Here is a 26,197-nt window from a genome sequence, read left to right as displayed (position 1 = left end):
AAGAGAATTCCAGGCCCTTTTGACTCATCTGTACACATTCTTGATTTCTTCCTCTGTGGTTGTGATAATCACATAACAGATTTTGCCTTTGCCCATCTTACGGCACCCCCTTCACTAAGGTCCACTTTAACTCAGAACCCCTCCTAGAGTCACTGACATGAATTCTACCAGCAAAGAATTGGCGCTATTCTATGTAAAATCTTTGACATGCTCAGCAGACATTTACTGGGCATCTCTAAGGTCCAAGGCATGCCACTTAATGCTGGGAATTCATAGGAAAAGACATGTGCTTGTAATCCCAGCACTTAGGGAGGCTGAGGAGGGCAGATCACTTGAGGTCAGGAGTTCGAGACCAGTCTGGCCAACATGGTGAAACTCTCTCTCTACTAAAAATACAAAAATTAGATGGGTGTGGTGGTGTGCATCTGTAATCCCAGCTACTCGGGAGGAGGCTGAGGCACAAGAATTGTTTGAACCCATGAGGCAGAAGTTGCAGTAAACTGAGATCGCACCCCGGCGCTCCAGCCTGAACGACAGCGTGAGACTCCGTCTCTACACAAAACAAAACAAAACAGACTTGTGAAACTCTGTGACACATGAAACCCCAGCGAAGTGGTAGGTGCCGTAATAGGATCTACAGAATGCTCCAGGCCTTTAGGAGCACAGAGCTCAGGCCTGGGGAGGTAAGTAAAGGCTTCAGAGAAAAGAGGACATTTGAGCTGGGTCCTAAAGGATGAAGAGAAACTCAAGCCAGATGGAGGAGAGGGAACAAAGCCACTGACTCGTGAAAGAGCCAGGAATGCTGGCCCAGATGAAGTGCCAAACAGATGAATTAAAATCGTGACAGATGAGACTAAAGAGCAAGATTGAAGCAAGCAGTAAAGGACTTTGAATCCATTCATTCATTCATTCATTCCTCCTGCATTCAATACATTTGCTAGCTCAGCACTGTCAAAAGAAATATAATGTGGGCCACATGTATAATTTAAACTTTTCTAGTAGACACATAAACAAAGAAAGGTAAAAAGAAACAGGTGAAATTAATTTAACAATATATTTTATGTAACCTAATATAGCCTAAGTATCATTTCAACATGTAATCAATATAAAATTCTCTCTCTTTTTTTTTTTGAGACAGAGTCTCACTCTGTCACCAGGCTGGAGTGCAGTGGCACGATCTTGGCTCACTGCAACCTCCACCTCCTGGGTTCAAGGGATTCTCCTGCCTCAGCCTCCCGGGTAGCTGGAAGTACAGGCGCACACCACCACACCTGGCTGATTTTTGCATTTTTAGTAGAGATGGGGTTTCGCCATGTTGGCCATGATGGTCTCAATCTCTTGATCTCTTGATCTGCCCGCCTCGGCCTCCCAAAGTGCTGAGATTACAGGTGTGAGCCACCGTGCCCAGCCATAAAATTCTTAATGAAATATTTTTACATTTTTTTTTATGAACTATGTATTCAAAATCTGGTACTTAGGGCTTTACCTCAAATTTAGCTGCTAAGTTTCCATAAAAAATACTGGAACTATATTTATATTTCATAAAATTTACAGTTGAAAAGTAGATTTCACATACCCAAGTCATTCCAAAGATAGTTTTTAATTTTCCAAAAATTGGGTCAAATACCAGGTTTAAATTTTAGATTAATTTTAATTAAACAGTATTAAAAATTCAGTTCCTTTCTTGTGCTAGTCAGATTTCAAGTGCTCCGAAACCATGTGTGGCTAGGGGCTACACCATATTGCATAGTTCTAGCCTACCCAAGGATGTTTGGACTGAATCCTGAAAGTACTCAAGTTCTAGGAGGGAAGCACTGAGAAACTTTTAAACAGGAAAATGATGAAGCAGGTGTTTTAGAGAGATCATTTTAGAAAGGATGATTTTTTTTCATATCTGCTAAAAGATGTTATTCAAAACTTTAGGCAGAACGGAGAGAAAGAGAAAAGGAAAAACAGTTACTTAAAACGTGTAAGTGGACAAGCTGCGTGAACTATGGGAAGTCCTATTTAGAGAAACCATTAATGTGCTGATTATAAATCATCCTTATATTTTTGCTGAAGTTTGTCCTTAAATCTCTCTAAAGTCAATGTATATATAGTCCTCCTTCTTTCTATGGCCTTGATAATGAGAACTATGTGGACTGACTGGATATGTGAACTGGATGACCCCCTATGAGCAGCCTTTTACATAACCCCAACTTTTGAAAACTGCATTTGATGATTTTCCCCAGACCATGCCCAGGTTCTGCACACTCAGGTCTGCCTTGCTGAGCCGCTGCTGTTATCCTCTGGCAGTTAGGGATCCCTGTGGTGTGAGGCTGTGTCTTGTTTAACAGGGGACAAGATTAGAAAAGGAAGGTGCTGGCACACAGAGCGTGATACTAAACCACGCTGTAACAGCTTGGCTTTGTCCCAGAGGTTCCATGGTGCCAATACATGAAAAATAAAATGAGACTCTAGCAATGGTTTCAACCGTGTGGGAAAATTCAGGAAAAACACCACTAGACATAGGCAATGTTTAGACCAGCCAACCGTTTTATGATTTACAAATCCATGGAACTAAAGAGAAAGAGTAAACAAAATGTGTAATTCCCAAAGCAGTGTAATTGCTTTCTTCATTTAGTAATATGTTCTGTTGACTGCTGGGTAGAAATATCATCACCGCTCTACTTTTCCTTCAAGAAGTCAGGTAAAAACTCAAAAATTTACTGTTTCCTCTTCACTTGCTTTAGCTTTTTTTTTTTTTTTTTTTTTTTTTTTTTTTTTTTTTTGAGACAGAATTTCACTCTGTTGCTCAGCTCACTGCAACCTCTGCCTCCCGGGCTCAAGCGATTCTCCTGCCTCAGCCTCCCGAGTAGCAGGAATTACAGGTGCCCGCCACCACACCCTGCTACTTTTTGTATTTTTAGTGGAGACCGGGTTTCACTATGTTGGCCAGGCTGGTCTTGAACTCCTGACCTCAGGTGATTCACCCGCCTCGGCATCCCAAAGTGGTGGGATTACAGGCATGAGCCACTGCACCTGGCCTGCTTTTAGCTTTTTAATGAAATAATATTTTGCTATACTTGTCAGAACATCACTTACTGCAGGATTTTATATCACGTCTCAGACCAAAAATGGTAAATTCTTTTTTATGCTTCTTTCTTTCTTAAAATTGTTATTTTTTGTGGGTACATATTAGTGTATATATTTATGGGGTACGTAAGATACTTTCTATAGGCATGCAGTGTGCAGTGATCACATCAGGGGAAATGAGGTATCTATCACCTCAAGCATTTGTCCTTTCTTTGTGTTACAGATAATCCAATTATAGTCTTTTAGTTATTTTTAAGTGTACAATAAGTTATTGTTGCCTAGAGTCACCATTTTGTGCTATCAAATACTAGATCGCATTCATTCTATCTACCTTAATTTTTGTATCCATTAGCCATTCCCACTTCCCCCTTTCCTTTCCCAGACCCTGGTAACTATCAATCTACTGTCTATCTCCATGAGTTCAATTGCTCTAACATTTAGCTCTCAGAAATAAGTGAGAACATTCGAAGTCTGTCTTTCTGAGCCTGGCTTATTTCACTTAACGTGACCTCCAGTTCCATACATGTTGTTGCAAATGACAGGATCTCATTCTTTCTTATAGCTGAATAGTACTCCATTGTGTATATGTACCACATTTTCTTTTCTTTTCTTTTTTTTTTTTTTTGAGACAGGATCTCACTGTCACCCAGGCTGGAGTACAGTGGCATGATCATGGCTTACTGCAGCCTCAACCTCCTAGGCTCAAGTGATCCTCCCACCTCAGCCTCTTTTATTTATTTTATTTTTTTTTTTTTTAAGGGACAGGGTCTTACCCTGTTGCCCAGGCTGGAGTGAGTGCAGTAGCTCCATCACAGCTCATTTTAGCCTTAAGCTCCTGGCCTCAAGCCATCCTTCACCTCAGCCTCTCCAGCAGCTAGGACTACAGGCATGTGTCCAGCTAATTTTTTTATTTTTGTAGAGACACTATATTTCCCAAGCTGGTCTCGAGCTCCTGTGCTGAAGCAATCCTCCTACCTCAGCCTCCCAAAGCATGGGCAGTTTACAGGCGTGAGCCACTCCATCCGGCTGGTAAATTCTTGAAGTCAGAAGCAAATCTACTTACCTAGTTTCTAACTAAATTAAATACATTAAGACCTCATACATACTGACTTTGCTGACTCAGAATTGCAGATCTTTTGGAGAAAGGTCACGATGAAACTTACTTTTGACTATTCATGATAAAAGAGGGTTACTATGAATTAATATTATAATAATTGATTATGGAGTAAACATACTCTATGTTGGAGGACATATTACTTTCAAGTTTGCACAATTACTGAGGAAGTCTCATTCACAGAAAACAGTCAGTAAGCTGATTGTGCAGGACTGTTCTCTGTTTGCTAAGGACATTAAGCACCAGTACCTTATAAGCTAATTGGTTTAAATTTGCTAAAGCTCTAAGCACCAAGAAAAGTTCCTGTAACTTTGAAAGCATTTAGTAAATTGGTTCTTTTCCATTTCCTTTGAGTTGCAGTTATATACAAAATGATAAATGCCACTTATTCCCTTAAAATACTCTATACATGGGAATTAGATGAGCAAAGAGAACCTACTTTGAGACTTAGGAAGAGTCGAGGTAACCTGTAGAACCAAAGGAGAATTTTGGATAGTAGACAAAAGGCTTTGTTCCCACCCAGTTCAACTGGGCTCTCTTTTGCTCCTGAAAAATACACTTCAGGCCATGGGCAGTGGCTCCCACCTGTAATTCTAGCACTTGGGAGGCCGAGGCAGGCGGATCACCTGAGGTCAGAAGTCAGAGAGCAGCCTGGCCAACATGGTGAAACCCTGTCTCTACTAAAAATACAAAAATTAGCTGGGCGTGGTGGCACGTGCCGGTAATCCCAGCTACTCGGGAGGCTGAGGCAGGAGAATTGCTTGAATCTGGGAGGTGAGGGTTGCAGTGAGCTGAGATCATACCGTTGCACTCCAGCCTGGGTGACAAGAGCGAAACTCCGTCTCAAAACAAAACAAAACAAAATGCACTTCAGGAATCCAGCCTTTTCCCACCACACACACACACGCATACATGCCTTCTATAAGACAATAGAAATCGCCTCACTGCCTTTATTCTCAAAACTTGGCATCTTGGTCCTAAGGAGGATCCCAACTAACTTCACGGAGTTTTCTACTCACTGAAGTAAAAGACTGCTTTTCCCATCTAGAAAGCCTTATCATTTGATTTTGTCTTTAAACCTACCCACATCTTCGGGCTCCACAGGGGCAAGCACTACAGCACATGACTGACTGGTTGGCAATAAGCAGTTTTTTAATTTCATTAAGAAGTCCCCATATTTAAGCCACAAAACAAAATGAGGAGAGGGATTGGGGAGGGAAATAGAGGTGGGCAATGGACCACTGAGAGCTCCGGGACCCCGCCCCAGCCCTCCCCAAAACATCAGCTCTGGCCTGATTGACAGAAAATAACTAGCACTGTCCTTGAGGTGCTGTGTGCTGAGTCCTCTGTGCTGAAACCAAGTCGCCTTGTTTTTAGAAGGCAGAATGTGTTCTCCTTCCATAAACCCCAGACTGCAGAAAATGGACTTTAAGAACATGCTTCTTTCCCCACAACAGTTCATTTCTGTGAGGAAAGGAAGAGCAAATGTGGGAATAGAGGATACATTCTTTTGTTTACCTTTTTGGGTTTTTGTCTTTCTACCTAGAGCCAGGCACGGGGGATACTATGCTGAGTAATGGCCTCGTGCTCACAGAGCTTACTGTCTAGCTGGATGTTGACAAAGACTGACCAAACTTTAGTCAGAGACTCTTGAACCTTCTCCTAGGCCCATCTGTGCACTTCCTTGTAAAACCTGCTGAATCACTTTAGCAAGATCCCTACCCTCAATATCTGATTGGGATGCTCATCCTCCATCATCCCCAGGTGCTGTCTGATCATGTTGGTCTGTCTTCAGCAAGGGTCCTGTCAGGTCGGTAGCCAGAATTTTCCTTACTCCTGATGTTATTACCTCTTAATAATTTTCCATCCACTGACTCCCATCCTGCTCCTTGACTATAAATTCCCACTTGCCCACGCTGTATTCAGAGTTGAGTCCCATCCCTCTCCCCCGCTGCAAAATCCTGTTGCCGTAGTCCCTATCTATACCCATCGTAATGGTCCCCAATAAAGCCTCCCTTACCATGCTTAACAAGAATCATTGAACATTTTTTTTCTTTAACAATATACAAATATTTGGGTTAAGGCTGGGTTTTATCTGACCAAGAAGCTAAAAGTTAAATGTTGCACTGAATTGCAACGAGTGCATGTCCACTGTGATAGTCAGTGGGGAAGGTAATACAGAAAGAGCCTTTAGTTCACTGTGATAGTAAAAGACAGAAGGTAATAGAGTACATTCAAAGGTTATTGTAATGAACAAATATATTTTTATCAGAGTCTAAAAGAAATCCTGGACAAGGATCAACCCAATTTATGTGAGTGTAACACTGGCATTATGTTGAATGACCAAGTTATCAATTATGAAACATGGAGGAAATAGAACATAATAAATGTATTCTTGGCCAGGCACAGTGGCTCACACCTATAATTTCAGCACTTTGGGAGGCTGAGGTGGGAGGATCGCTTGAGGTCAGGACTTCAAGCCCAGCCTGGGCAACATAGCAGGACCCCATCTCTACAAAAACATACAAAAAAGTAGCTGGGCATGGTGGCGCATGCCTATAGTCTCAGCTACTTGGGAGGCTGAGGCAGGAGGGTTACTTGAGCCCAGGAGTTAGAGGTTACAGTGAGCTATGATCTCACTACTGCATTCCAGCCTGGGTGAGAGAGTGAAACCTTACCTCTTAAAAAAAAAAAAAAAAAAAAGTGTTCTTTAAAAAAAATTGTATATTAATAGTGTTAAAAGACACATTATGAGTATGAGAAACATAGGTATGGTTTTCTTTTGGAAAGAAGATAAATTTAGAAAATCATATATAAAGTTGAGAATGTTAGTAACGGTTGCAGAAGACAGATTGGAGGAGAGAAATGTTCCAGGGCCCAGGAGCAGAAATAGAACATGCTAAGTCAGTTAAATGCAAGGAACTGGTGGAATTCAGCAAGAGGCTGGAGAACAGATAAATAATGAGGAAGACGCTGCAAAATATCCACCACTTTGTGAGGACAAGAAAGGGCCCTGGAACGCAGTTGGAGTTTGTACAGATGAAGCAGAGGGCATCACTGAGACTGAAAGTCCCACTACACGTGTGCCTCAATTAGGCAGTGATATTGTAGTGAGAAAATTCACATGCATTTGAAGTACACGGTCACTTGGAGTCATTCCCTAGGCTACTTATCTTCCTCTTCTGGGGAGGATCTGGGGCTGATTTGGGGAAGTGTTTGTGCCAAAGACGAAAAATTGGATCACTAGGGTGAAGAACTTACATTATGCACAAAATGGTTGTATTTGAGTCTTTGTCCTCATGGAACTTCTTGGGGACCAGTGACAGACCTGGTGCATTTTCCACTGATATACAATCATGGACAGTGTAAATAATATCAAGTGTTTGTGGATTTATACCTTCTTACCCGTCCCTGCTAGAGGGGAGGAAACCTGAGAAGGGGCAGGAATGTGAGCTAGCAACCCCTTCCTTTCCTCCCTCCTCCCAGCGTTTGATAAGGTGAGGTCAGGTGACTGTACAGTGGGCTGTGGGCGGAAACAGATTTGCTGAAAAGAGATGAGGAAGGAAGACATCCCAAGGCATGTTTGGAACATTCAGGTTAAATGCAGCATAGCATTATTCAGCAATAAAAAGGAACCAAGTATTGAACCTTGAAAATATTATGCCAAGAAACCAGTCACGAAAGACCATATATTGTGTGATTCCATTGATATAAAATGTCCCAAATAGGCAAATCTATGGAGACACCTCATTCCAACCTATTTTTCCAGCTTCCTCTTTTTCTCTGCCTGCCCTCAGCATCCCATGCAGCATTTGCTCTGTCCTCAACAAATGACCCACTGTTTGCTGAAAAATCGATGTGCTTTCAGATCTCTACACCTTTGCCACCTTTATTATCTTCCAGTACATGTCCATTCTTCTAGGCCCAGCTTAACTAGCAACACCAAACTAAACTGAACAATCCTGGCGCCTGCTGAGAGGAGCTCATCCCCACTAAAAAGTGAGCTCAGATCTGGAATAGCATAGAACATCCAGGCTGGAACCAGACCTGGAGGTTATCTAGTCCTAGTTCAGTCTCTTCATATGATAGAGGAGGAAACTGAGGCCCCAAGAGGATGAATGGCCTGTCAAGTCCTGAAGCACACTGAGGGCAATCCCAGGCACGCCTCATACAGGGCTCTTTGCCTTGCACTTCAACCTTTCTGCAGTTTTTTTGTTTCGTTTTGTTTTCGGGTTTTTTTTTTTTTTTTTTTTTTTTTGAGACAGAGTCTCACTCTGTTGCCCAGGCTGGAGTGCAGTGGCGTGATCTCAGCTTACTGCAAGTTCTGCCTCCTGGGTTCACGCCATTCTCCTGCCTCAGCCTTTCGAGTAGCTGGGACTACAGGCACCCGCCACCACACCCAGCCATTTTTTTTTTTTTTTTTTTTTTTTTTGTATATTCAGTAGAGACAGAGTTTCACCGTGTTAGCCAGGATGGCTCAATATCCTGACCCATGATTCGCCTGCCTCGGCCTTCCAAAATGCTGGGATTACAGGCGTGAGCCACCACGCCTGGACTCTGCAGTTATTTTTGATGGAACAAATATTTATCAAGTATTTGCTGTGTACCCATATTTTATGATGTCAGCCCATTCCTTAAAAACTCTTACATGGGCTGGGCACAGTGGCTCCCACCTTCATCCTTAATTTGGGAGGCTGAGGCAGGTAGATTACTTGAGGTCAGGAGTTCAAGATCAGCCTGGCCACATGGTGAAACCCCATCTCTACTAAAAAGACAAATGGCCAGACATGGTGGCACACACCTATAATCCCAGCTACTCAGGTGTCTGAGGCAGAAGAATCGCTTGAACTTGGGAGGCAGAGGCTGCAGTAAGCCAAGATCGCACCACTGCACTCCAGACTGGGCAACAGAGCAAGACCCTGTTTTAAAAAACAAAAAACAAAACAAAACAAAAAAACAGTTCTCACGTGGTTCCTCATTATCGTCATGCAATAGGGAACATAAGCCTTTTCATAGCCCAGCCTGTCATTACAATTCCAGCTTCACTCCTTGCTACTCCCCCTCATATCTGGCCATCCACCATTTTGAACTGGTCAGCATAGTGTAGTAAAGTCAAGACGTGCAAAGACTTCAAAATCAAAGGCCTGGGTGTGAACCAGTTCTTTCCACTTACTTAACCACATTATCTTGAAAAATTTAATTCATCTTTCAGAGCCCCTGTTTCATCATCTGTAAAACTGGGATAACAAGACTTCTCTTCTAAGATCATTGACAGGATTACTTTGGTTATTTAAAAAGCATTTCTGTGCCATTACTAGTAATGTTTATCATTTTAAATGATGACAACTATTACTTTCCTCAGAAAGCTTCTCTGCCCTCCCAACATTGTGGAAGGTGCCCCATTAGCTCATGTGTTTACCTCCTAACAGTGTAAATTCCTGTTGAATGTTCATCTCTACCACTGAGCGTGAGCTCTTGGAAAACAGGACCATTGTTTCTCATTCAACTTGGTAACTCCGAAACATTGATGATAACCAGGAAATGCTTGTTGGTTGAAAGGAAAAGGAGGAAGAAGTAAAGCAATAAGCAAGGTGCTGTGGGGGCCATGAACATGGCAAAGGCTAAGCCCGTACCGTCCAGATGTAGAACCTCTAGCTGGACAGACAAATTGCAGATTGCTGTATTTGAGTCTCCTGTAAGGATAAAGTATGACATATTTATGAGAGGGGAAAAGAACTTTTAAAAAACTGATTTTTCCCTTATTGTGGGCTATATCATACATACAGGAATGCATAAAAGTAGTATATAGAGTTTGAGGAATAAAATGAACACTCATATAACCACCATGCAGGACGAGAAATAGAAAAGAATTGCAGAAGCTCCACCCTCCCCGTATGTCTCCCCTGTCACAGCTTCCTTCCTCTCCCCAAGAAGTAACTACTATCCTGGCTTTCATGATAATCATTTCCTTGCTTCTATCTTTATGACTTTATTGCCTACGTATGCATCCCTAACCAAAATAGCTTTTTTTTTAAACCTTATATAAACTGAACCCTACTGTATTCATATTCTTGAGACTGGCTTGTGTCCCTCAAGCTTGTGAAATTAATCCATGTTGTCGAAATAGCTGTGGTTCTTTTTCTTTTAATTACTATAGTATTCCATTATATGACTATGTCACAATTTATCCATCTATTGTTAATGGACATACAGGATTTTTCCAGTTTGGGAATGACAGTCATTATATTAATATTGTTGTATCCATTAATATTGTGGTATCCATTTTCTCCAGTATTTAAACATGCAACATTCTTTTTGTTGATGGTGTTGAGAATTCATTCTACCTCTGGAAGCAGTGAAATCCCTAGGGGTAGAAAAATGCAAACTAGTTTGCACAAAGATTTGGATAGGTAGACAAGAGTCTCAAAGTGTGCTTGAAAATGTATGTTTGAAAACTTTGTGTTTCTCAAAGTGTGCTCCAAGATGGCCCACAACAAAATCATGTGGAGAATTTGGTAAATATACAGATTAAAGACCCAGTCCAAACCCACCAAACAAGACCCTCTGCAGATATGGCCTGGAAAGCTGTGTTTTAGCAAGTTTACCACCCACCCCATGACTCATGTAGATCACCAACCCTTTCCTTTTTTTTTTTTTTTTTTTTCATTTGTTAGCATTTAGTTAAGCTCCCTCCTTGTGGCTTCAAGTCACCAGGACACAGCCTCCCTACTTCCCCCTATATATACATCCTTAGTCTTCTCCCAGCTCTCCTGCTGAAGAACTTGGCCTTCATGACAGCAGGCTACTTTGGAAGTTGCCCTTCCTCAGAATTCTGCAGTAGCCCATAGCACTCCATCAATGATGGGAGCAGCTCCAACCTGTTTTATTTATTATTATTATTATTGTTATTTTTGTCAGCGTGTGATGACTCATGTCTCTTGACTGACCAAGGTCTACATTTGTCAAGGTCGAGAGTTGGGCAGAAGCCCTGGTTTCTCTTTAAGTGGTAATGCCTCATAACCAACTTTACCAAAGTAACCTGGGTGACACTTGTGGAAGTTGATGCACGCCACCAGCATTCCCCTGGCCTCCCACGTGCTTCCTGTGCTTGGCCAGGCCTTTACTTTCCGTAGACGATACAGGTGTAATGGAACAAATCTCAGCGGTCGGTGCAATGTTAGGACAGGGGAAGGGGCAGTACTTTCGTGCCCAGAAAATCAGCTTCCCTTGATATGTCCTCCTTGGGCTGGCATGTCAACAGTCTCCAAGCAGACTTTGCCTTTAGCACACCTACACACTGTGGTCCTAGCCTTTTGCTTTCTTCTCCACACCTCTCTCCCTCATGCCCCAATCTCCTTACTATTCCCAAATGCACCAGAACACTCAGAAGTCTCATTTTAAGTAACTCCAAAGTCTTTCCATTACCATAGCAATGCTTTACCTAGGGACTTGTTTTAAATAGGCCTTCCTTTTTAGAGAAGTCTTAGGTTCACCGCAAAATTGAGCAGCGTTCCCATAGACTAGTTACACTGCTCTAAAAATCCTGTACTCTACCTTCTCTTCTCCACCTGCCCTCTGCCCATCAACCACTGATCTTTTTAAACCTGTCTCCAGTTTTTATTTTTCCAGAATGTCATATAATTGGAACCAAACAATATGTACCCTCTTCAGAGAAGCCTGAATCACTGAGTAATATAAAGTTTAGCACTGAATAATACTCCCCTGTGCATCTGGATATATCAGTTTATCCATCCATTAAAATGCTGAAGAACATCCTGGGTGCTTCCAAGTTTTGTCAATTATGCATGAAGTTGCTGTCAACATCCATATGCAGGTTTTTGGGCAGATGCTCAGGTTTCAGCCCATTTGGGTAAAACACCAAGAAGTGCAACTGCTAAAAAGTATGGTAACAGTATGTTCAGTTTAAGAAACTGCAGTGTCTTCTGAAGTGGGTGTACCGTTTTGTGCTCCCACAAGCAATGAGTGAGAGTTCCTATTGCTCCATGTCCTCACCAGCATTTGGTGGTGTCAGTGCTTTGGATTTTGGCTATTCTAATAGATGTGTAGTGGTACTTCTTTGTTGTTTTAATTGAGACATGTAGTTTTAAAACCACTACTCTTCACTTTTTTCTCTGTGTTTTGGGGGGTCTTGTGTTTTAAAATTTTGCAGAGCAAATTATGAGCAATTGATAGTGATCTTTCATTATTAAACATGATTTTATTTACAAATATTTCAGACTAACTCTCTTTTTTCCCTTTTAAATATAGATAAATGCAGAGGGAACACCAGAGGACGTTTTTCTTCAACTCTGCACAGCTATTGACTCTATTTTCTGAAGGCGAAAATGCATGTTTGTTAGAGTGGAAACAGAAAAACATTAAAAAGTTCATTCCTTAACACAATGTTTCAAGTTAAACCTTTTGTGCTCCCTGCCCCCACTCCCCCACCCCCTAAATCCTGACAGCACTGTTTGCTTCCCAGCTAGACCTGTGTGAGAGGTATCTGGAAATCATGCATGGTGTATTTGGGACTATCAACCTCTTCTCCACACTTCAGACAACTGTCTGCACTCACAGCACACACACTTTGTATCATGCAGGCCACACTCAGAGCTAGTCAGTACATAAACAGTGGTGCAGTACCAGTCTGTGCCTGTTGTGATTACAGGCCTTGCTAGACCCTGATCATCTGGTTCTCCTCTCATTAAGCATCCCTAACTCCCAGTCACATCTTCCTCTCCCCAAGATTTACATACTGTTCCCCAGTGGAGGCCCCTGGCACAGGGGACAGCCCTGGCCATCTTTCTTTGGTGTCTGGCTGTTTCGTCAACTCTCATCTTCTGGTGGCTCAGAGCCATAAGGTGAGTTGATTACACAATGCCTTGTACATGATATAGAGGCATCAAGCAAAATTTGACAGAAATTTTAAAATATGAAATTGTATAGCTTTTCCAAGATGGTAAAACCCACGTTAGTCATCAGTAACATTCTCTATTATTTTTAAGAACTTTGGAATACTGTCATTATGGCTAAGGGAACAAATCTGATAAATTGTGTAACCTAGTCTCTTCTCTACATGGTGATGCATTTCAGCAATTATAAATTAATATCAATGACCAAAAGTAATTTAAAAGCATGAGATATTTGCAATTTCATTCATTGGGCACATATCAAAGTATAATTTTGATTTTAAATGGTCACCCATTTATTTGTTTCCAAGCAAGTAAAAAATACTGTAACAAACCTGATGTGGGTAGGAGGGGCATGTCAGTAAGTGGTGTGTTCAATCTTGTGTTTGTTTCATATGGGCCCTTTCCAGAAGTTTGCAAACCTTGTCATACCCATATGCAAAATTGTGTTTCCTTGCATTAAACCAGTGAAGTTTGGGTTTTCTTTTGTGCTATCAGTTGTAAAATCAGAGCTTCTTATATATTCTACTGGAATAACTGCATCTTCCACTCAGTCACTACAAAAAAACATAGTTTCAGTTTGCATGATTTTTTTTTCTTCAATGGTTGTGCAGATAAGGATCCATTTCTGGGATAGAATTGTATTTTTTAAGTCTCTTTTTTTCTTGAAATGGATATGTACAAATAAAATAAATGGAAGACAGGATAACTCTTTTTCTATTTATTTGTAACTCACATCATTCTGGAAAGCATTTGAAGCCTTATTCCAAACAGAATTAGAGGTGAACACAGACATAGTCAAGATTTACGATACGCTTATATGTTTTTAATTTTAGCTATAGATCAGTTTTGAGTTATTACAGAGAGAACTCAATGTATCCACGATACATGGTAACTTTCATATTTCCTTTTTCTTTAGCACTCATTCTGAAACAGAAATCTCAGTGTTTGCTAAAGAAGAAATTAAATTTCTTTGGTTACAATTATGCCTCTATTAACAAAAGGGGGCATGTTCCCACAACTCCAACAGTTGTCATATACTTTACTTTATTACTACCCCAAGTTGTCACACTCTCTATCGGGGAGCATAAGTACTTGAGCAAACTGGAAACAAAAAAAGGTTACAGGAAGAAAATCATCAGTTGTGCCAGAAAACATAAAATGACTCTTTGTAGGGATTAACATTCTTGAAACACATACCATATACTGGCAAACACAGTCCATGCCCAGCACAGCTCTGACTGCATAGGTAAGGAAAATGAGACAGCAGAGGGGCAGAAAGGTCCAACCATCTTTTACAGGCTCTTACGGCTACAGCTGACAGCCACCTTGAAAACTTTAGCAAGGGTAAACGGCTTTGCCCCTGAAGAGTATCTAGAAGTGCAAATCAACTCTTCTCTAGAACACATTGCTGATTTGAATGGCTTGAAATGATATCACTACTTTAAAGTCGTAAGATTTTAATACTGGAAAAGACCTTAGAGGTCTCTGTCTAGCAAAAGACGTGTGTGTATGTAGAAGACATCAGAACATAATCTAAACTCCTTTACAATGATGTGTATTCAAGGCCACATCTGAGCTGGCCTGTGCCCTCTTTGATGCCATCAAGTACTACTCTCCTCTTGCTCATTTGGCTTAAGCTACTCTGGCCATCTTATGTTGCCAGAACAAGCCACAGTCTACTGGCTCATGGCCTGTGTGCTGTTGCTATCCTTCTGCCTCTTCCTACAGATTATTCATGCAGCAAATTCCCTTGCTCCATTCTGGTTTCTATTTGAATTTACCCTGGCCAATAGAGGATTTCTCTGCTTATTCCATCTAAAATGGCAGACGATTCGCCATTCTCCCATTATTATTTTTCTCTGAGCATATTTATCTTCTTAGCATTTATCCCTGCCTGCAATGAATAGTTTTTATTTTACTTACTTATTGCTGGTCTTCTGCATTAGATTATAACCTCCATAAGGACACGGCTTGGTATCTCCAGTCCCAAACACAGTAATTACTATTGAGAGCTAACATATTTAACATACTCTTTGCACCTCCAGTTTTCTCATGTATACAATGGAGAACATAATAGAAATGAACCTCATAGAGGAACTGTGAGGATTAAACAAAAGTTAGTAAGACACACGAATCATTTACTAGCTCCTAACGTGCAATGAAAGGTAGTTCTTTGTAAACACTTACTGAATGATTCACTTCCACGACTGGGACTAAGACCCAGAATTTTCACTCCAGTGTCCTTTCCATTACCTTTTTTTTTTTTTTTTTTGAGACAGCGTTCTCCCCCAGGCTATTATGCCATGGCACCATCTTGGCTCACTGCAGCCTCAACTTCCCAAGTTCAGGTAATCCCCCAACCTCAGCCTCCCGAGTAGCTAAGACTACAGCCATGCGCCACCATGCCCGGCTAAATTTTTTGTATTTTTAGTAAAGACAGGGTTTTGCCATGTTGCCCAGGCTGGTCTTGATCAACTCCTGGGCTTAAGCAATTCACCTGCCTTGGCCTCCCAAAGTGTTGGGATTACAGACGTGAGCCACTGTGCCCAGCCTCATTACATTACTCTTAAAAACATGGAAGAGAATCAAGATACTAGGGCCCCACAGAGAACCAAAACCACGTCTGCCACCCAGTGTTGAACCACAGCCTTCGGGTAAGATAGAATCCAATTCCCCCGTCCTCTCACAGCACTGTCAAGATGACCTTCTGATGCAAGGCCTCTAAGGATCTCACAGACACACTCAGTAATAGGTGGTGTCTCTTAAGTTCCTGGAGAAAAAAAATGTAAACTCACCAAAATGTTGGTCATACAACCAACACATATTTATTGAGAATCGATTAAATGCCAGGCCCTAGAGATACAGACAGACATGGATGGTCTCTGTTCTCATGGAGCTAAATGTATTATAACTCTGAAAAGTCTAGTTAACTAGCTACATGAACTGTAGAAAAAAAGGGATCACATAAATAGAAGAACACTTTTCATCAAGAAATAAAAACAGTTTACAGCCTAAACAGGACAATGTCTTCATAAGCTTGTGGAAGAACCTACTGAAATCTGAAGACTTCCAATCCCATCCAGTGCATCCATAGATGAACAACAGGCTTCAAACTTCATTATCCACAATAAGAAATAGTTTTATATAGCACACAACACTTATATATATGATTGAAAAAGACATTTCACAAAACTATCTTTATTACATGTGATGTACCATTTTCTCTATTTCATTTTTTTAAATGTTCCTCATACCTAGCAAATTTTTGTGTTCTGTGAATTAATTTAAACAAAAAGGGGAAGGGGGGAAAACAGACAAGGCATACTATTAGGTTAAGTGAGAAGCACCCAACATGCATAGAAGAAAATCCTACCCGAGGCAGGAAACACAAGCTGTAGTCCCAGCTTCGCCTGAGACTTTGCAAGCCTGGACATATGCTCAGGTCTGTACTCTTAGAAAGCACACGACATCAGGAAAACAGAATGTAAGGCAACACCTGCACACCTCCACTCCTAACACCTAGTGTTGCCTGACACAAGGGGAAATTCCTGCTCAGGAAACACGGTAGTAAGGCAGACGCTGACTCTGAAGTAATCTGTCTAGGTTAAAATTCAAGCATCACCGCTTTACTAACTATATGACCTTGGGCAGGTTAGTTAACTTCTCTCTGGCTAGATTTCCTCATATGACAACAGGATAATAAATGAACCTGCCTCATACAGTTAAGAATTAGTTATTATATGCTTGCTTGGCACATAGTAAACACTGTATCAGTGTTTTCTATTATTATTATGCATCACACAAAAGGAAACCTCCTCTGCCTAAACCTTACAGCAATGGTTTTAGATATTAAAAGTTTCTTAAGATGTGCAAATAACTTGAGCACAATATATCAGGAAATAGATCTTATCTACTGAATACCACTGAATAAGCAATGCTTTAGCAAGTAGGTCTTTTACAGTCTGTTTTAGCTTTCAGTCCAATAATTCTCTGTAGGCAGATGGTGGCCGACTGGCAAATGACAGCTCTGCCCATTATTCCTGCAACTCTCAAATTAAAACAACAACAAAACACTACCTACTACTATCCGAACTTCAGGGCCTTTTAAAACCTTGGGGGCTATTTGCTTGGAGCTGAAAAATGCAAAACAAACACACCTTCTGCTCAAGCAGAAAAATCCTCTTTATTACTCAAAAATCTCAAAAAATGTTTGCCCTTGAAAAATGCATTCAAGTGGTTTGTCTATTCCATTTATATAACAATTGTATCACTCATAGCCCTCTTCCAAAGCATACATCATACTTTATGGAATTTTTGAATGGATCTGAATGGCTTTCCAAAACTAACTGGTATTATTTCTACACAAACATAGAAGTTACCATCAAGTGTTACTATCTTGTCTAATTACAAGTTGAAAGCAGATCTTCTGGCATATTCACAAACCATTTAATATAAAAATGCCCAGAATGCTAATGATTTCCCTCTTCACCCCACTAATAATTCCAGGGTGAGAAGTTAAGCTCAAGTCCATTACTTTTCCTTCTGTTATGATATATTATATCTATATCATCAGTGATCTTTAATCAATATATTACTTTAAAATTCTCATATTTCTATATTTAAAATTTTATTACTTTTCTCAATTAAAAAACAATTCAGGGTATGATTTTAGTACCCTGCTATGTACTGAAGAGAACTAGTAAATAATGTTCCCTTGATTTAAAATAGGAAAAAACAGGTGATTCTAAAAGTTGGGTCAAATATAACAATCAATCTTAGAATATTTATACTATCTTTTCCTATAGTTAATAATAATTTCCAGGAAACAAGGTGATTTTTCAAAAGCCATCTGTTTAAATACATGGGGGCTTATTTTCATGAGACACAACTAGAAAAAAAAATTTCAACTTTAGTATTCACACCTCAGCATTAATAACTGCCTTTTTCTTTAACCATGGTCTGTGTTTCCTTTTTGTAAGCTAGTTTAATTTAGTGTTTTGGCACACACTGAGTAAAAAACATTACCGTCTTTTACAGGGTTGCTTAAGATCACCCTCTTTTCCATAATATATTCCTTATTCTTCATAAATGACGGAAAGAAAACTCTTAAATATGTGAAGCAAACCATTTTTAAAAATACCAATTTCTGGTTTTAACACTGGTTAAAAAAAAAAAAAAATCCAAAATCTAACCAAAAGGAAGTCACAACAAACATTCTATAATATAAACAGACAGTATCCACATAGTTTATTTCTCACAGTTCTCCTGACAAATGATCATTCAAGAACATACTGTATACACAGATAAGAACATACAAAATGTTTTAAATGATGCACAACAAAATCCAGCAGTATAAAAGAATGCATGTGAACTCTTGCTCACTGCGCAGACTAAATTTAATCACTTGTTTAAATAGTAATAAAAATACAATCTTTTATGGATCTTGTGCAGACTACAAAAGAGGGAAATTATTACCATATATATGATTTTTATATTAGGCAGTTTTCTTTGATGAGTTGTACTGACAACTCCAAATACAGAGGCAGAAGGCTGTGTATTTTAAAGGAATTAATGTTGTGAATTAGAGACTTTACACAGTTACTACCACTGGCACTTTTCACCATAGTTTGTACACATCACATGATCATCTTATATAACATTACATTTAAAAATATATCTGAGTGACAATTTTATAACATTCACACACCATGAGCTGGTTAAGGAAGCAGTGCCACAGTTGCCTCCTGTAGTGCTTCACTGTTGGTAATTAAGGACAATTCATTGTGGTTAAAAGAAATTAGGTATCAATATGATTAAGCAGCTCCAATTTACTAAAGGCCATCAATGACCAACACTGGGACAGTGAGTTCTTTTAAAGTGTATATCCTAGAAGCAAACACCATCATTGGTTAAAACTTTGTCTAAAGAAGTGAGTTTCTGTGCTGAAAACTATTTTCACAAAACTGAAGGCTACTAAACTGTTTTAATATAAATACTTTGTCTTCTCATTATCATATTTATCACCAAGTTCTTTGAAACCTTTGGAATTTACTCTCTCTTTAATGTGTGCTCTCGTTCCATTTCACCCATTTAAGATCACCACCTAAAATGCGGTGGTGAAAAATTCACCAGGGAAACCCTTTGCTCACCAGGAATGTTCAGCTGCTGAACAGTGATCTAGAGCCACAACGGTGCAGAGCTGTACTTGACGAGAACACTCAGGAAGCTCTCATGCTGTGAGTGTCATTTCTGGGAAAGCAGAGAATCTTTCCAAACTGTGCACATAATTAACAATGATACCATTGCTATGTGTTGAAGAGGACTAGTAAATGATGTTCTCTTCCATGTCATCTGTTTGCTGGAAAGTAGTTTGGGTCAAGGTAATTATAACTGGTGCCCTGAGACACACAGTAGTCTCTGTCTAAGAATGTCTCTGACCTATAAATAGGTTCTAATTGGTGATCTTCCTTGTGAATATCTGTTTCATGTAGGCTGCAAAGAAAAAAAGACACATATCATTACAAGGTATTGGATGCATTTTAGTCTGTGTATTACAAAGCTTCCTCACAGCTCTCCCTGTTTAAATCCATTAATCTATCAAAATCTCTAATGCAAAGTTACCTGATATGTGGTATGATTACAGGAAAAAATTAATTGCCTAGAACAACAAAGTTTAATTCACTAAGTGTGACTATTAATATTTTCTATGTTTGGAAATCAAATTCACTAATGGCTGAGAAGCTCTTTTCTTGTCTAAGTTGAAGACTGACAATGAAGAAAATACTTACCAGTCTGAACAAGAATCACAGAAATCCAAAGACATTTCTGGAGGACAATCCTGGCAATGCCATCGAACACCCTGGATGGGTTCTATGCCACAGTTATCACACTATAACAGATTCAGAGAGAAAATGTATTAAATTATACTGTTCCACGACTTTTTATTCTCCACAAGGAAACATACGATGTGCACATAGACATCTTCTCCTATCTCTCCATGCACAGGACAGTAATATACCACACAAATGGTTATATGTCAGAGATAATTTCTAGCAAACTAGGTAAAATTCCATCCACTCAACATCAAGGTATGCGTGAGAGGAACATTAGAAGGGATAATCTTCAATCAGCTTAAATTTATTTAAAAATTTTTAAAAGTAGATCATCTTCAACTTGGGTGGTTTTGTTATTTGTAACCATCTACTTGAAAGGTACTTCAGACCACTGTATGATGACTATGGTTGAGAAACAGAGAGTTAATACCATAGTTAAAACTATCCAAATATGATACAGAATTGTTTTAACAGGTTCTCTTGGCTGACAGGAACGCAGGCAACAGTAAAATTCTGTCTAAATTTTATCTTATTGAATCACTCTCCAAAGCCTAAAGACTCCTAATAACCAATGCCCATCAGGTGAAAAAGGCAGATCTGGCTCTTTTTCAGCGTGGTGGCATCATGATAGTCCTCAGAGTATTCTGTGCACTTTTGGAAATCAAAGGATATATCATTTCTAGTTTCTTTGATCATCTGGTCAACTATAGTGGCTGCCAGACTGGCAAACAAGCCATGGCTGGGTTTTGCAGCAAAATTAGGAGAAGGGAAGCAAGTTTCTTTTTGAAAGGCCAGAGCTGCCAGTTAGGAAAATCTCTAATGGAGAAGTAGGGTCACTGAAAGATCAAGAGGGAAAATCATTTAATATAGTATGATTACTGCCTACTCTAGAGGATCAAAGGTACAACTTTGTTTTCAATTTGGTTTACCAGTCACAGCACACATCAATACTTTCCTGTCTACCCACCAACACCACCAAGTTTATGGTCTCATTATTACTTCCTCCAGTCCAACCAAGTCAACTCTAATGCCTAAAGGCTTCTCAAGCTTGCCAATCTTTATTTCCATGGCCACCAGTCAAGTTCAGGACACCCTCATCTTTTGTCTAAATTATCAAAAGAATCTCTAACCGGTTTCCTTGACTCTAGTCTTGCCTTCCTCTAATTAAGTTTCCATACTATGGCCAAAATGATGAGGGGAAAAGCTGGTCAGTTTCAAACCCACTGCTTTCCTAAAGATCATCACCCCCAATAGTTTAAGTAACTAGAATGATCTTTTCAAAACGTAAATTTCATGTTACTTTCTGCTTAAAATCATTCAATGGTTCCCCCACAACCTCAGGATAGTGTGAGTTCCTTGGCAAAATTTCCAAGGCGGTGCAAGCAGCCTCTGACTACTCTCTAGTATGTACTCTAGCCACACTCAACTATTTTGTTTAACTTCTCTAAATACCTTATGAGAATGAAAACAACATAAGGGCAAGAACTGAGTCTGTCTTGTTTACTGCTGAATCTCTAGCACTTAGCAAAGTGCCTGGAACATAATGTGTGTTACAAAATTCTGCGGAATAAGTATATGTATTTCTATTAGCCTCTCAATCAGACAGGGGAAAAAAACCCCATTTCTGATCCATGGACAACAGCAACAAAAAGAGAAACAGCTAAATAAAAGCGCCTCACATTTTACCTCAATTGATAGCTACCTGTATGTTTGTCTTCACTAATACACTCTTCACATCAGGAACGATGGCACCACTACTTTGTATAAATGAATGGGATAAAAGATAAACTTTTTTCCTACATGCTTAGCAATTCTGGAGTTTAACACTACAGAAACCACTTTAACTCTTATCATCCTTTTAAATTAAATGAACACTCCAGCCTGGCCAACATGGTGAAACCCCATCTCTACTAAAAATACAAAAATTAGCTGGGCGTAGTGGCGCACACCTGTAATCCCAGCTACTTGGATGGCTGAGGCATAAGAATCGCTTGAACCCAGGAGGCAGAGGTTGCGGTGAGCTGAGATCATGCCACTGCACTCTAGCCTGGGCAACAGAGCAAGACTCTGTCTCTAAATAAATAAAAAAATAAAATTAAATGAATACTAAAATTAAGTAGAACTTACCTTAAAGCCCACATGTTGCACAAATCCACTTTCAGCTTGCATTTGCTGAAGTTTCTGCTTCTTTAACTTTTTAAACTGTAATAGTTCTTTATATTCAGGTAAATTCCTATACATAATAGGAATACTTTCGTCATCCTATCAAAAAAAACAAAATAAAAATGTTGGTTTGGTAATGAAAATGAATTAAGGGTAAGAAATAATGATACAGAATATTTTTCTACTGATATTTTTCATTTTTAAAATACCTTTTAGTACTCATAGAAAATTAGTGCTGCTATTAGCAGTATTTTCCACTAATGCTTTTGGAGGACTTTTCTTTAAACACAATAGTAATTCTGAATTGTAGCAGACTACTTCAATGCAGGTAAAAGGGAAGCACGGCCATGATTCTCACCTCTGTTACACACTATTGCAAACCCAATCCCATCTTTACATTTTCACGGTTACCTGAGTGACCTGTAATCTACTTCTCCCTCATTTAAGGAAGTTTCTCTTCTCCAATCTAACAGGTTCTTACATTTGCTCCTGTAAACATGACACTTTCTCAATAATAAACAAACCAATCTCTGCTCTTGTGTTTTGCTCTGTACTCCCAATGATCAAAGTAGAACACTTCTCTTTTACTCAACAGGATGAACTGAGTTACAAAGATGACTATTTACAATAGACTGTAAAAGAAATAAACAGTAAAAACTATATAAATGAATTAAGCAGGCTAGGTGCGGTGGCTCACGCCTATAATCCCAGCACTTTGGGAGGCCGAGGTGGGCAGACCACTTTAGGTCAGGAGTTCAAGACCAGCCTGGCCAACATGGCAAAAGCCCGTCTCTACTAAAAATACAAAAATTAGCTGGGCACAGTGGCACGCGCCTATAATCCCAGCTACTCGGGAAGCTGAGGCAGGAGAATTGCTTGTACCTGGGAAGCGGAGGTTGCAGTGAGCCAAGACTATGCCACTGCACTCCAGCCTGGGAGACAGAGCGAGACTCCGTCTCAAAATTTAAAAATAATATATTAAATTGAAGTATCCCTTAATAAACTGGTCTTCAAGGTATAAAGTCTATTTATGATTCCGAACTTTTAGATACATATGTTCAGGACCATCCCCCACCTCCCAATTGACAGCAGTTTTCTACTCAAAAATGTTAACATGCAAAATTCGTCTATTTAAAATTGCTGACAACACTGTGGTTCATCATCCTAGACAACTTCAAGATTATCACAGATGCCCAACTCGCTATTTCTGGCCTCTAATCTTAGACTGATTCTACTGAAATGATCTTCATCTTCATTCCTTCTCAGAGTCTCCCATTCCAACAGCCATACCTTGGACCTTGCCTTCAACTCTAAGTATTTTACATCCAAAATATTAAGCTTAGATTTCCTACCTCCACTGTTATTCCTACTTCTCTCATATTCTCACCCCAAATAATCAGCTTTTTTTTTAACCTCATTGAAATTTCTAATCACTATTCTGCTTCCTATTCTCCCAATTCATTTGTGCTCTGCCACCCAGGATCCATTTCTTTCCTTTGCTACTCATGACTGATCCCATGCTCACTAATTTCCTAAAAGCATCCGCAATTCTCTGATCCATGTTCTGTAAATTCCCAATCCTGGACCAGACAAGCCCTACCCCACCCATTCCTCCTGCTACATTAGGTATTAAGTGCTATGTTATTTTACATCAAGAAAACAAAAGCTTACACAAAGCAGCCCAAGTCAGAAATCTAAGTGTTATCCTCAGTTTTTCACTCCATTTTATATCGAATGTAACAAATCCTGTCATTTCTTAATATCTTCTACAATCTCTCTCAAATCGGTCCTCTAGTATCCACCCCCTCCTTTGCCCCTACTATTACTTAAAAGTTCCCAATGGTTTCCTGACTATTTACAGCATCAAGTCCAAAGTCTTCAGCTGAGTAAAAGATTCTTTACAATTTCACACTTCATCGATCTGTCTCCCACTTTTTCCTGTTTTTTTGCTTTGTTTTGTTTTTGTTTTGAGAGAGGGTTTCTGTCACCCAGACTGGAGTGCAATGGTGGGATTCCCTGCAACCTTAACCTCCAAAGCTCAAGCGATTCTCCCACCTCAGCCTCCTGAGTAGCTGGGATGACAGGTGCACACCACCAAGCCTGGCTAATTTGTGTGTGTGTGTGTGTGTGTGTGTGTGTGTGTGTGTGTGTAGAAATGGGTTTCGTCATGTTGCTCAAGCTGGTATCGAACTTCTGGGCTCAAGCAATTTGTTCCTCTAGGCCTCACTTATTGCTGGGATTACAGCACAAGCCACTGCGCCTGTCCCCACTATCCATTTCAAATTCTTGTCAACTAAAGATGTTAGATGATTATTACCATCCTGTGTCACCACTGAGAAAGACAACAAAAGTAATGCTATACACTAATAAATAAGTGACCCAAATAATTAGATAATATAGTAAGAAATGTCACAATGAAATTTACTTAATTCAGGTATTTTGCAAATGCAAAGAGTGTAAACACTTTTAATTTTTAAATTTGCATTTAAATGCTAAGGATATGATTACATGTGATCAGCAAGGCTAAGGTTAAGAAAAGTTAAATCACCTCACACCTAGTAGGTGGCTACTACTAAAAAAAGAAAACAAAAAATAACCGATGTTGGCAAGGATGTAAATAAACTGGAATCCTTGTGCACTGCTGGTGAGAATGTAAATGGTACAGCTCCTATGGAAAACAGTATATGGTGGTTCCTCAAAAAGTTTAACATAAAATTACTATACAATCTAGCAATTCTACTTCCCAAAAGAACTGAAAGCAGGATATTTGTATACCCATGTCCACAGTAGCATTATTCACAATAGCCAAAAGGCGGAAGCAACCCAAGTATCCATCAACAAATGAATGGATAAAAATGTGGCATACAATGGAATATAATGCAGCCTTAAAAAGGAAATTGTGATACATGCTACAAAATGGATGAACCCTGAAGAGCATATGCTGGGTGAAACAAGCCAGTCACAAAAGGACAAATACTATATTGCTTCCACTTATTTGAGGAATGCAGAGTAGTCAAATTTATAGATACAGAAAGCAGAATAATGATTGCCAGAGGCTAGAAAGAGGGGTGTTGGGGAGATGTTTAATAGGTACAGAGTTTGAGTCAGGTAAGCTGAGAGCTCTGGAGACTGGCTGCACAATAATGTGACTGTACGTAGCACTGCTGAACTCTATACTATAAAAATGGTGAGGATGGTAAATTTCATGTTATGTGTATTTTACCATAATTAAAACAAAAAATTTTTTAAACCTCATAGATTTCCTAATCATAATCACTTTAAACTTACTTAAAGGGGACTAATATCAAATGGAGCTAAAACTGTATAAAGATTTTGAAGCCACAGAGTAAATAACATATAAATAATTGTTCTGGCTATTGCTTTTTGAAAAGAGAAACTAAAATCTATAAATTCTTCCAAAAGATGCTTCATAAATATACATTTTGAGTAGCTATTTTAAAGTGATCAGAATAATTTCAACTGGCACTCATTTTTAAATAAATAAATAAACTCAATAACAACAAAAATTACATCAAATCCAATCCACTCTACTGTATTTTGCCAATCTGTCAAACTGTACCTTTGGGTTTTGTTTTTTTGTGGGTTTTTCTGAGGGTTTTGGGTTTTTTTGTTTTGTTTTGTTTTTTGAGACGGAATCTCACTCTGTCTCCCAGGCTGGAGTGCAGTGGCACGATCTCGGCTCACTGCAAACCTCTGCCTCCTGGGTTCAAGCGATCCTCCTGCCTCAGCCTCCCAAGTAGCTGGGACTACAAGCATGCGCCACCATGCCCGGCTAATTTTTGTATTTTTAGTAGAGACGGAGTTTCACCATGTTGGCCAGGTTGGTCTCCAACACTTGACCTCATGATCTGCCCGCCTCAGCCTCCCAAAGTGCTGGGATGACAGGTATGAGACACCGTGCCTGGCCTTTTTGTTTTTGTTTTTTTTTAAGACAGAGTCTCCCTCTGTCACCCAGGCTGGAATGCAGTGGCATCATCCAGGTTCACTGCAGGCCCAATCTTCCAGGCTCAAGTAATCCTCCCATCTCAGCCTCTTGAGTAGATGGGACTTCAGGAATGCACCACCATGCCAGGCTAATA

At 39.7% G+C, this 26,197-nt stretch overlaps 2 protein-coding genes across 49 annotated transcripts in view; one reads left to right on the top strand and one right to left on the bottom strand.

Moving 5' to 3' along the window:
* Positions 1-13,114, top strand: part of AK5 (adenylate kinase 5) — a 292,207-nt gene extending 279,093 nt beyond the window's left edge. The window contains 1 exon segment of the mRNA NM_001266348.1: positions 12,458-13,114. Within this exon segment, the coding sequence (NP_001253277.1) occupies positions 12,458-12,526 (69 nt within the window). The 3' untranslated portion in view covers positions 12,527-13,114.
* Positions 13,115-18,320: 5,206 nt separating this feature from the next.
* Positions 18,321-26,197, bottom strand: part of ZZZ3 (zinc finger ZZ-type containing 3) — a 122,028-nt gene continuing 114,151 nt past the window's right edge. For all 48 annotated transcript variants that reach the window (XM_077953928.1, XM_077953920.1, XM_077953752.1 and 45 more), the window contains 3 exons: positions 22,062-22,196; positions 19,890-19,990; positions 18,321-19,593 (listed from right to left, as the gene is read on the bottom strand). In XM_077953928.1, the coding sequence (XP_077810054.1) occupies positions 19,449-19,593; positions 19,890-19,990; positions 22,062-22,196 (381 nt within the window). In that variant the 3' untranslated portion in view covers positions 18,321-19,448. The remainder of the gene's footprint in view (positions 19,594-19,889; positions 19,991-22,061; positions 22,197-26,197) is intronic.

Source organism: Macaca mulatta, chromosome 1, assembly GCF_049350105.2.
Source record: "Macaca mulatta isolate MMU2019108-1 chromosome 1, T2T-MMU8v2.0, whole genome shotgun sequence".
NCBI lineage: Eukaryota > Metazoa > Chordata > Mammalia > Primates > Cercopithecidae > Macaca > Macaca mulatta.
This window is presented reverse-complemented; position numbering and strand designations above follow the sequence as displayed.